Here is a 13,175-nt window from a genome sequence, read left to right on the forward strand (position 1 = left end):
CCGTGAGGGGCTGAATTGGACCGCATATGTCCCCTTGGATACGTTCCAAGAACGCGGGGATTTCATCCCTCACCTTGAGGGGCGATGGCCTAATGACTAACTTCCCCTTAGCGCATGCGGAGCACACGAAATCATCGGGATTCGGGAAGTTCTTCACGTTAACATTATGGCCATGTGAGTTGTTAATTATATTTCTCATCATCCTAAGTCCGGGGTGGCCTAACCTATCGTGCCAGAGGCAGAAGAGTTCAGAGCTTCTAAAAACGGTCTTGAGGGTAGTGTACACGGGCGGTGCTACGATCTTAGTGTAGTATAGCCCTGTGTCAAACGAAGGAAGCCTTTCGATAACATGTTTACCACCTGCATCCCGCTTTGTGATGAGTAGGCACTCCTTGCCGTTTTCATCATCGGTCTCAGCATGGAAACCATTAGCGCGGATGTCTCTAAAGCTCAAAAGAGTACGAGTCGACTCCGGGTACAACAACGCATCATTAATGATCAAAGTTGTTCCCATGGGGAGTATAATAGTGGCTCGTCCGGAGCCAACTATGTGAGAACCGCAGCCGGCGATTGTCATAATACTTCCCGGAGATTTTTTTAATGGACTCAAAGTACTTAGTTTCTCGTAAAATGGTATGAGTGGTGGCGCTATCGGCAAGGCACGTTTCCTCCATTCGGGCGCCACACGCGTTCTAAAATATGACATCTAATTAATGTAATGAGGAAGAAAATACATTAGAAATAAATGCACACATCTCAGAACATAACATGCTATCATGTATAAATAATGGAATAAATGAATAAATGTCATCCAATCGCCAAAGTAAAGAATAAGTTTATGCTCTCATAGAGCTTACAACCAAATCGAATTTATTCAATTTTATTGTATCAAATCACGGAATCATGATAACCAAAGAGGTATGCTAAGTGGACTCGGTGAAGAAGCCATTCACTTCCGCCGCAATCTCCATACTAGTGAGCTGATCCTCCTTAGAAATCATCTTGGAGGCAGCATCAATGTCTAGTGGCGGCGCCGCCGAGGCGGCCATGTGGTCAACCTCCATGGCGACGTGGGCGTCGGTAGAGACCGCCAAAGCTGCCGTGATGGGCACCACGGGGGTCGCCTCTATGGGCGCAGCAGGGGGAGTAGCGATCATCACGGGTGCCGCCATGGGCGCCGGTGGAGCTCCCTCCTGAACCAAGGCGAGGTGCGTCTCACGCGCCTTCCGAGCCTTATATGCATCAACGACCTCCTGTGGTGCGCGGCACTGGCGGGAGAAATGCTCCACCGAGCCACAACGGAAGCAGTCTTGAGGCCTTTGCCCTCCCTTGCCTGGCTTGTTATGCTTAGCCGGGGCGGGGGGGTGAGGGCCCTTCTTCTTGCCCTTCCGGCCCCTCTTCTTCTGTTGAGGCTTGCGGACTTTGAGAGCGTTCACCTCCTGGCGAGAACTCCCCCCAAGTGGTTGCGCGATAAAGTTCTTTTTGAGAACCTCGTCCTGCGCCTCCGCCACCTGGAGGACGTCAATCAACTCTGAATACCTCGTGTAGTTCCCCTGGCGGTAGTTCCGTGAGGACTGGACCGCGTCGGGGTGGAAAGTGGATAGGGTTTTCTCAATCTTCTGGGAGTCGGTAATCTTAGTACCACACAACCGAAGAGTCGTACAAATCCGGTGCAGAGCCGAATTGTACTCCCCAGCCGTCTTGAAGTCCGCAAACCTCAGACGGATCCACTCTGCCTCTGCACGTGGCTTCACAGTGTACTTCAGCCGCTCAAACTGCTGCTTAAGAGCGGTCCAAAGGCCAGAAGCACTGCGCTCAGCCATATACTCATCTTTCAGAGTAGGTGACAGGTGATGACGGAGAAAGTGCAGAGCCTGCGCATTCTCAGTTTCGAACTTGGGATCAGTGACGGCCAGCTGGGCTCCCTTACCGATCGCCCTCAGGAGGGTTTTGCCCTGGAGAAAGATCTCGCAGTCCGAGGACCATGACAGGTAGTTTAGCCCTGTCTGGGCCAACTCAGGAAACTCCTTGTTGACAATTCCGGCCATCTGCGATTTATGCAAAAATCATGAGATTACAGCAGGTAATCTTTTGCACAAAGCGATGTTGATAAACTTATTCAATAAAATGACGTTCCAATATTTAAAACATGCTATTATATGACTTATTAAATGATTAAGAGTGCTAAACAATTAATCTACAGCAGTAAAATCATACTATAATATCATGTTACAAAAGATAGCATGTTAAGCGCATCTAGTATGTGAAAACTAGTCCAAAAATTGAATTCCCGAGGCATTTTTAAGCCCAAATACGTGTTTTCAGCAAAAACAGACAGTTCTAGGGGCTTCTACGCGAAAATATTACAGCAGGAATAAAAACTCGCGTAAAATCTGAAAACTACGAGGGCTAAACCGCAAATTGCCGCGCTACAGACGGCGCCCCCCCCCCCTTTTTTTTCTCTGGAGGAACCCCCACGGCCACGGCCCATCCGGCCCAGGAGCCAGCGGGCCGGCCCAGCCGCCAGCGGCCTGGTGCGTAGCGACGCTAGGGTTTCTCCTAGCGCCCGCATCAGGGTGCGGCGGCGACCAGTGGGCTCGCGCGGCGGCGGCTCGCACGCGGGCGCGGCCAGCACGGCGCGGTCCCGGCACGGCACGGCCCCGGCGCGGCCCGTGCGGCGGCGGCCAGTGGGTCGCGCGGCGGCAGCTCGCACGCGGGCGCGGCCAGCACGGCGCGTTCCCGGCATGGCACGGCCCCGGCACGGCGCGGCTACGGCCACGGCTCGCAGCGCGCGCGACCACGGCCACGGCGGGCGGTGCGTTGCCACGGCTACGGCCACGGGCGGCCAGCACGGCGGGTCTGCGCGGCGCGGCCAGCGGGGCTACGGCCAGCCCGGCGGCGCCGGCGACCAGCGGGGTCGCGGCCAGCAGGGCGGCGCGTGCAGCAGGCACGCGAGCGCGGCGACGGCAGTCGAGCGCTCGGCGACGGGGACGGCCAGCAGGGCCATGGCGTCTTCGGACGTCACGACGCGTGTACGTCGGGTACAACACGGCGGTGCCGTGCTCATCTGGAGTACGTATAATCACCGTCCCCCTAGGGTGTAGTCAACTAATCTCTCTTGATCCAAGAACATCGACATTGGTCGGCGACGTATTCGTCCGCTCAATTCTTGAGAGAGAAATCCACACCATAGGTAGATTGATTCGAAAAATAATCTAATCACAGTAATGAGAGAAATCCATTTTTGCAAAGAGTGGGGATCGGATCTTATACCTCCGCGGGATCGACGAAAGCCTGCGTGATGCAGGCTTGACGCAGGCTTGACGGAGAGTTGATGGAGCGAAGCGTGCTGATAACGTGTTCCGCAACTCCGCTGGCGAGTCCGGTCCGAGGTTGCGGAGCGAGGGCGAGCGTCGTAGACGAAGTAGTCGAAGTAGTCGAACACGCGAAAGTAAATGACACAGAGAGATATGGAGGAGACCAGCTTTATTAATTAATGATCAGCGATTACAATGATGGCTCCTCGTTGCTTTATATAGGAGGTAAAGGGTTAAAGAATAAGTACCCACTTAACGTAAAGTGGGGAAAACGGGAGGGGCTAGCCCGTACGATACGCACCAGGCCGCCGCCACCCCTGGTGTCCCCGGTTTCCCAACAGGATGGACTCGTCTCCGGCCAGCTCGCACCGATCGAGGTCCCTGCCAAGGATAGGCACGAGAATTCTTATCCCCCCGTCGCTGGCTGATTGTTTTGCTTTTTCTTTTTTTTTCTTTTTTTGCGGGGAGGCTGATTGTTTTGCTGCCGGGGAAGGCTGAGCGCATTCAAGATGCATATGGCGTGCTGAAGGGATGAGCGCTGGTTTAGTACATGTAGAGCTGCTATACTTACGATCAAATTTCATATGAAATTTGTGCGATCAGACTGGTCTAGTGTTGTGGGCCCAAACATAAGGAAACAGACCTCTCTCTTGTCGTACGAAAATCGCATGCAAAACCATCGTAGATAGGGTAGTTTCATTTGTACAAATTACAACTTTGTACTAAACCAGCGTCAGTATTACGGACCGAACGGAGTAATATGTATGTAACGAATACTAGAAAAATTTAAAAAATTCTAAATTTTTTGCATGGTAATAATTTTGTGCGTGAGGTGCGCTCCAAATTTTAGATCATTTGAACATCTGAGTAGCTCTCGGCAAAAATAACAAATTTGGGGTCTTTAAAAAATTTACTGTTTATGTATTGTTCTGACCTAATTTGTCTTTTTTGTTGAGCGCTACTCATATGTACGAATAATCTGATATTTGGAGCGCACCTCACGCGCCAAATTATCTACCATGCAAAAAAGATCTCAAAAAAAAAAATTTACCATGCCAAAATTTGGATTTTTTTAATTTGTTTTGATATTTTTTTGTGTTTTTTTCTTGGCCGGATGCAGATGAGCCTGGGCTCTGAAATGGATATTCGAAATAACTCAAAGTTTTCACACATCAAATTGAAACATAGGGTTATTTTGCCATCAGTTAGTCCCTCCATTTCTAAATAAAATTCCTTTTAGAGATTCCAATGAGGGACTACATATAGGGCAAAATGAGTGAATCCACACTCTAAAATATGTTATATACATCCGTATGTAGTTTGTACTGAAATCTCTAAAAAAATATTTAGAAACGGAGGGAGTAGTACATAAATCACTTAAATTATGCCACGACGATAGTTGTGCCAAGAGAATAAATTGCCTGAATGGTAGTACACAAGATTGCACTGCAGTAAGGGAATTTCAAGACTTGACGATAATATATACTCTTATGATTTGTTCGGGTTTTTGACATGTTTTACCATGTAAACATGATTAATAGTTTTTGGTTGGGTTTCCCACGTAAAACGGGTCATCTATTTTCTAAATGAGATCAATATACAAGCGGGGACTCCTCCCCCCATGATTTTGTTTCAAAGAAAATATATCCTCTAAGTCATCCTTTGATTTACAAGAATTATTTAGAAATTTTATAGAATTTTTTTCTTTGGAATCTTTTGGTTTGCATCAATGGATTCCTATTACTACACATGATTCAGGCATATCCTTCACATTTCTAAGAAAAAATTACCTCGCACCTAACAGAAAAATAATCCTACTCTATAAATCAAATGTTATCTCTTTTCCTACAGGATTTCTGACACATGTCACCTCATCTATAATCTATAATACCTAAATAGTTGATCTCCACTAACTATAATTCTCTCAACATGCAACCCTCCACATCACCAAATATGCCACATCATCATTCACTAAAACTATTTTGTAGCACATGCATACTCCGTGTTCAAGAATTCGTCCAATTAACTAGTTAACTTGTCAATTAATCCAGGGTCACCGAGTAGCCGATAAACTAATAAATCGTATGATTAATGGATTAACTTGCCGATTAACCTATTAATCCCCTACGTACTCGCCAGCCAATTGAGCAACTACCAGTTAATGATTTCCTCAACAATGCGCATACTCCAATTTAATTGTTCCATTTCCATAAGGCGTCCCCCGCGTCGCTCCTGGGCGGCTCGGGGGAACCCCAGTCGTCGGCCGGCGGCGCCCCCCTTCGCCACCCCTTCTCCCCCTCGCCGCTGCCGGAAGATGCGGCCGGGCTAAGCCCGCGTCGTGGACGGCGGCGGCGGGGCGTTCCCCGCGCGAAGGCGCGCATCTCTGGTGGAGGGAGGCCGCTCCCTCGTCCTGCTCGGCGGTCCGGCGTTGCGGCGCTCCGGTGGCCAGGACCGCGGATCTGGAGGGTGGCTCCTCCGGTGGTCCCCTGGTTCCGGTTGCTGCTCGCGGGATGGCGCCTCCGGCTCCCTGCGGTCTGAGGCGGCGACTCTGCTTCGCTTCTCAGATCCGGCCATGGATGGGTTGGGGTGGCGGCCCTCCCACCTCTGCTTACCTGCAGGTTTGCTGGCCGGGAGTTGTGCGCCTCTTGTGGTTGCCCTGCGGAGGAGGGTTGCTGGGTCTGGCAGGCGGCCAGATCTGGCTCACCGCCGGTGCTGCTGGCCGACGGCAGCAAGGTGTGGTGGCGGCATGGAGGGCCTGGTGGTTGGGTCGGCGTCATGTGTGGTTTGCCCTCCTGACAGATCTGATCTGGCCGGTGCGACCTCGATGTGCGGCGGCTCAGATCGGCGGCGAGCCGTGCACACGATGCTTGATGGAGGTTCCTTCAGCGGATCCGGGTGAAAACCTAGTTCTCGGCTTTGCCAAGACCGGCGTTGGCGGCACTCTGTTGTGTCATTACCTTCTTGAAGGCCTCGCCGTGGAGAAGCTCCAGACCTCTATCTGCTACCTCCGGGGGAAACCCTAGATCAGTAGATCAGATGACGGCGGTGCGTTGGTGTCGCTTCCTCCTTGGGGGCGTCATTCTTGGAGGCGTACACAGGTTCGAGGGACCAGTGGGCGGCTTTTTTGGTGGAGCGGTGCTTCATCCTGCACATTGATGACGGCGGAGATCGATGGCATGGCGCTGTGGAGACTCGGCGTCCGATGCGCGGAGATGGGCTCGCGCAGGAGGAGGTTGCTGTCTGGCGTCATGGTGACGTCGATTGCAGAGTGGCCAGACAAGATAGAAGCCTCAATATGATCTGAAGACCTGTGGAAGATGGCGGCGACGACACACGAGTGCGTCTGACCGGATTGTGCCCTAGACCCGGTATGTGGCTCGGCTGGGGCTTCCGAATGAGTTTCGGCTTCCGGCTTTTGATGTTAGGCTTAGGTGAGTGGTTTGGGTAGTGGCCCAGCTAGCACCCCCTCATCATATTTGGATAGGAGTAGCGGCATATGTTGCTAAGTTGGTGGATTCAGGCACATTGTTGTAATACTTTGTGCGGTCCTCGAGAATAATCAATAAAGTGGCCGTATGCATCTCCCAGATGCAGAGGCCGGGGGTCATCCTCCTTTTCTAAAAAAAAAATTGTTCCATTTCCAATGGTCCATCATACATGCATGCTCTTTGCTTAGACACAATTACTTCTGAAAATAATAGTTCTTAATTTAGATAATTTCATTCATACAAAAATTATCCAAAATTAATCATTCAAATCCAGCAACAAGGCGCGGGGAAATCACCTAGTATCCTATATACATAAGAGTGTGATCGCCGCTAATTTATTAATCTTAACATACAAGCATGCCACCTCATCATGCAATTATGAATGAAGTAAGACCCACCACAACATGCAACCACGCATGAAAAAAACATTCAGTTATTCATTTATATTCAGTAAATACTTTGCAAATCTAGATAATCGAATATAACAAGTCATATGTATTTTAAATTTTGGTTCTCATGTTATCAACCCAAAATTTCATCAACCAATCCCTATCCCTACAGTAATACGCGGGGTATCCTCTAGTTCACTATAACTTTAATTTTCCTATGATATTCATATTTTACGAACCAAAAGAGGCATTATAGTCTAAGATGGTTTTTTTAAGTGAGATCACAAGCAAGTGTTCTCACCTCACAACAATCCCCGATACGATTTTACATAATAAGGAGGTAGATTATCCGGTTTGGGAGTAGAAGTTGCAATATGTGCCTAGTCAATTGTTGAGTGTTGGGCCAGTGGATGATATTTCTCCCGCTTCCGTGCCGGTGCAGAAGCAATGATTACTAAGCTGGCTTCTGGCTGGGTGGCTTTTTCCGTCGATGGCTCATTCATTCAAGACACTGGTGCAGTGGGTAGGGGAATGATTCTAAGGGATAACAAGGTTGCGGTTATTTTCTTGACATATCGATTTATATTCCTCCGCAACAATGCCTTCGAAGCCGAAATTAGCGTCGTCTTAGAAGGCATGTCATTGAACATGCAATGGTCGAAGCTGGTAATAATTATCCAATCCGATAGTTCGGTGGCAATTGCTGTCTTGATAGATCAGTCACGAGGGGATATCAAGAAGCTCTCGGCTCTTCGTGGTTTATTACATTAAAAAGTGAGCATAGTCATAGTAGAATTCCTCATAATCCAGCTAATAATATTGAACATTCTGAAGGTAGCCACGCTTGCTGGTTGTGTTCTGTTATAGACACTGCTTCGGAATTTGTATTGGCAGACTGTAATACTATTCCCGAGGAATAAAATCAACTTTTTCTTTCATAAAAGATATTGAGTGCTGAAAAATGAAAAACACATCTTTTGCTCCACGTGAAATATTTCTCTTTTCTCCCATAACAGCAAAAACAGCTCCTCTTGCTATGAAAATCCAGTCAAAACGGGGGACGGGCGGTAGGAATAGTAGGCACGCGGCGTGCGGCCACGGAACGGATATGGACGCCGCGGTGTCCCTCTCCCTCGCGCCAAGATCGAAACGTGCGAGCAATGGCAACGTGGAAAACACCGGCAAGCCAACCGTCGCTCCTTCCGCCGGAACCAACCGCAACCGCAACCGCCTCCTCCTCCCTCCCTATATAACCCCGCGCGCCACCACGCGGCAGCCTCATCCATTCCAAGTTTGCAGCCACACACCATTCCAGCTCCACCACGCGGTCAACCGAGGGAACAACACATCCGGATCCGAAATCTCCCAGCCTCCCACAGCTCCGTCGCGGCTCGTCCCCGTCGATCGACCTTGCGATTCCGTTTCTTGCCGCGCGTGCGCGCACCGCACAGCACATCCATGGCTGTCGCCGGAGGAGGAGTGGCGCTGAGCCTGCGCGGCCCGTCGGCCTCGGCGTCGCCGGCGGTGGGGCGGCTGCGTAGGGTGTCGTCGTCGCCGGCGGTGAGGTGCGGGGCGACGCGGGAAAGGATGCCGGCGGCGGCCCCGTACGGGGCGCTGGAGGAGGACCACTACCGGACGCTGAGGCTGAGGCCGGGCGCCTCCAGGGGCGAGGTCAAGAAGGCCTTCCACCGCCTCGCGCTGCAGTACCACCCGGACGTCGTGCGCGGGGGCGGCGGGGACGGACGCCAAGACGACGCCATCGACTTCGAGCGGATCAACGCGGCGTACCAGACGGTGATGCGCAACATGCAAGAGGCGGAGGCGACGCTCGAGTACTGGCGCCGCCGCTACGGCCTCGCCGACGAGGACCTCGACCGGTACCGCCGCTACCTCAACGACGACGACGAGGACGACTGGTTCTCCGACTTCTGAAATCTCAAGGGCCGCTTTGCCATGGCAGAGGCAGCAGCGCTGTAAATAATTTGTGAAACGTCGCTCTCTGCTTCTCTCCTCGGTTTTATTGTGGAGGCGAGCTAGAGACGCAGAAATTCAGGGTTCTGACAATTGTAATTGGAACATTTTCAATTTCCTTGTCAATACAATAAAACATAGCAGGAATTATTCTAAATTGTGGCTCATGATTAACGCCTCTTCCCTTTTTGGATTTTCAAGGAAGGGTCGCCTCTTTCGTTCTCAGTGATAGTGCCACGGACTACTGAATGCGTGTAGGTGAAATAGTTCGGTTTTTTGCTGTAAAAAGTCCATCAATTTCCTGCATTTTCCAGTTAAAAAGACGTGAACTTCCAGTTCTGGCCACTGGATGTTTGATCCTCGTTGCATTTCCTTCTGAAGCAACTGTTATCTCCTATTCTTCTTAGCCCCCTAATCATGCAAGCGGACTAGCTGAGCAAGGACTGTAATTGCTCATATCTTATCTACCCACTTTGTGTTCTATGGGCGATAAACAAGGCGCATGCGCATCATGTACCTAAAATTTGCTTTTAAAATGTTTGTCATGTGCTGCTACATGGGTACAAGATTTCAGGAGCGCGGCTTGATTTAGATCCGAGAAGATACGTTCTTCAAGTACTATATCCCTATTGATTAGCCATGATGCAATGTTAGGTATAGTTGTCACTCACTGATTCATCCCTCCTACCACTCATTCATGCCAATGTCACAACAATTCAAATATTTCAGTTTCAATTACAACAATCATACCAATTGAAATTGCAATTTCAACACAATCTTACGTATGTCAATTTCAATACACTCTCACATATTTTAATTTTAGAGAATTACAATTAAAAAACAAATATTTCAATGCCAGGTCACATATCTCAATGCAAATCACATATCGATTTACACAACCTGTCACATATCACATATTAGAAATTGCAATTTCATTACATCTCACCTCTTTTAGTTTCCTAATGTCACAACAATTCAAATATTCAGTTTCAATTTCAACAATCAGACCAACTGAAATTGCAATTTCAATACAATCTCACATATGTCAGTTTCAATACACCCCCACATATTTTAATTTCATAGAATCTTAAGTTGACCAAGCAAATATTTCAATGTCAGATCAAATATCGATTTACACAACATCTCACGAATCACATATAAGAAATTGCAGTTTCACAACATCTCACCTGTGTCAGTTTTCCAATGTCACAACAATTCAAAAATTCCAGTTTCAATTACAACAAATCAGACCAACTAAAATTGTAATTTCAATGCAGTATCACATGTGTCAGTTTCAATACATGCTTAATGGCAAGATGAGATGATGTCGACAAAGTAACCTCATGCATGAATAAATCCCATCTTTTTATCCTTAATAGCAACAATACAAATAAGTTGCATGTCCCTTTCTGTCACTCGGATTGAGCACCCCAAGATCGAACCCATCACAAAGCACCTCTCCCATAGCAATAAAAATCAATCTAGTTGGCCAAAGCAAATCAATAGATCGGAGAGAAATACAAAGCTATAGTAATCATGCATAAAAGGGTTCGAAGAAAACTCAAATAATATTCATGGATAATCTCGTCATAAACTCACAATTCATCGGATCTCAACAAACACACCGCAAAAGGTGATTACATAGAATAGAACTCCAAGAACATCGAGAAGAACATTGTATTGAAGACTAAAAAGAGCGAGAGACGTCTAGCTACTAATTATGGACCCGTAGGTCTATGGTAAACTGCTCACACATCATCGGAAGGGTAGCAAGGTTGATGTAGATCCCCTCCGTGATTGATTCCCCCTCCGGCACGACAGAGTGCCGGAAAAATCCTCCAGATGCGATCTCGTCAGAACAGGAACTTGCGGCGGCGGAAAAAGTATTTTGACTGGCTCTCTGTTGGTTTCCCGATTTTAGAGAATTTATAGTGATGGAGTTAGGTCAAACGGAGCCACGTGGGCCCCATGAGCCACCGGGGCGCACCCTGGTGCCTCGCGGGCCACTGCTCCATCTTCTGGTCCTCTCCTGAAGCTTCCAAGGTCTCTTATGTCTAGAAAAAATATTCAAAAAGTTTCGTGGCATTTGGACTTCGTTTGGTACTGATATTCGGAAAAACCGAAAACAACAACTGGCACTAAGCACTAAGTTAATAGGTATGAGATATAATTGCTTGTAAATTCATATAAAATATTTAAGATTGATACTATACGTTGGAGACATGTTAGCTCTCTACAAGGTGGACCTACTAGGTGTGAAGTACCTGGTGCGGGGCCACCATCTAGAGAATCATGATAAGTGGTGTCAGATGGTATATGAAATCACGCTCAGCATCTACAAATCTAAATAAATTACAAAAATGTGATTTACAGAATACAACATCGACAATATTATAGGCTGGACTGGGGCAATTGCCCCCCCCCCCCCCCCCACGCTCTTCAGCATGTTGTATTTATTCAATAGTTATTTATGATTGGGCACACAAATCTTATAATCATATGGACACCATCATCCTGCCCCTTCACACTCCATGCCCGAGGGCAAACCCCGCATGCCTGCCGTTCCATGGACGTGCGCGGATAGCCGGTTTTTGCTGTCGTTGTCAAGCACAGACACCGGACGCCCCAGTTAAGCGATGTCAGCACAGGAATGCATATATTTAGTCCATGATAATATAAGTTCCTATACTTATGAATTGCGTAGAAAAGACATAATTCTAATACTTGACACGGAGAAGAAATCACAAGGACATATATTGAAACCTTACTCCAATTCTAACGGGGAAGATCACATCCTGCATCTAGCAAAGCATCTTGCATGGATTAGTTGTGGGCACATTGGATAAGGACGCGTCGCCCAAAGGCACGCGACTGGTGCCTTTAGCTACAGACAAGGACGAGGCGAGCAGGAGGATTAGTAGGCGATGACGCCCATAAAAATTCATATGAATACAACCGTGTTCAGTGTACGATCGATGCACACATATTCAAATGGGTCATACGGGTTTCAATAGTGGATGATGCCCTTAATTATAAAGGAGTATGGACCGATCTCCACCATTGATTTGTGTGTGTGTGTGGGTGGGGGGGGGGGGGGGGTGGTGTACCGTAGCCGAAGTGTTTTGATATAAATGCTTTTTAAAATAATTTTCATGATATTTAATATATATTGATGAAGTATTTATGTCACAATGTTATAGTTGTTAGATCCATTGTACCTCATTGGCGCTAGGACCTCCATAATAGGCTGGCCCTGACTACCATCACACAAACCTATATACGCATGATCTGGAAGTGGTTCGTCTGGGCGACCACAACACAGTTGCGCACGAGAAGGCAACGGAAATTTTACATAGTGTGATGCACGTTCTTACTCCACTTGTTGTGGAGTGTGGCGTCAAAGTACTCGAGGCCCGATTGGGCGATAGCAGAAATCTGAAGCTGCATCACGCGGATAGTGGTGGTCGGGCAGCCAATGGTTCTGACATTGATGCCGAAGGGAGCACCATTTGCATCAAGATCCATGTTGTCTTTATATATAAATTTTATCTTTTTTGTTTCTTCCAAACAATAGAACATTTGACATTGAAACTTTGCAGGTCAACGATACACAAGTGTCATTCTATGCATAAAATGTTTTTTTGGTGAATCACAAATTTGTCAAATTACAAATTTTGAATAAGTTGCATCAATTTAAAATATTTTTGTTGTCCCAAAAGATTCAAAAGCATTTCTGCATATAGTAGTACTTGTGTGATGTTGATTTGCAAAGTTTCAAGTTCAAATGTCTTTTTATTTGCGAGAAACGAAAAAGAGAAGTTTGCCCGCATGAACTTTGATGTAAAAATGTACGGTGAGGCGATAGAAAGTGTAACTATATGGCAGTAGGATCACAACTTACCCCCATCGGAAACCTCACGGGGTTGTCAGCTCCTGAGAAGCGGTGGAAGGTAGGAGGACAACCAGTAGCAGGGATAAGCCACCCGGTTTTGCAGCATTTGCGGACAAGC

At 47.8% G+C, this 13,175-nt stretch overlaps 1 protein-coding gene across 1 annotated transcript; it reads left to right on the plus strand.

The window, feature by feature from the left end:
- Positions 1-8,463: 8,463 nt before the first annotated feature.
- LOC123167005 (chaperone protein dnaJ 8, chloroplastic) lies at positions 8,464-9,322 on the plus strand. The gene has a single exon (XM_044584845.1). It carries the CDS (start codon positions 8,653-8,655, stop codon positions 9,124-9,126), a length of 474 nt encoding a protein of 157 aa, XP_044440780.1. The 5' UTR covers positions 8,464-8,652; the 3' UTR covers positions 9,127-9,322.
- The last annotated feature ends 3,853 nt before the right edge of the window (positions 9,323-13,175 follow it).

Source organism: Triticum aestivum, chromosome 7D, assembly GCF_018294505.1.
Source record: "Triticum aestivum cultivar Chinese Spring chromosome 7D, IWGSC CS RefSeq v2.1, whole genome shotgun sequence".
Taxonomy (NCBI): Eukaryota; Viridiplantae; Streptophyta; class Magnoliopsida; order Poales; family Poaceae; genus Triticum; species Triticum aestivum.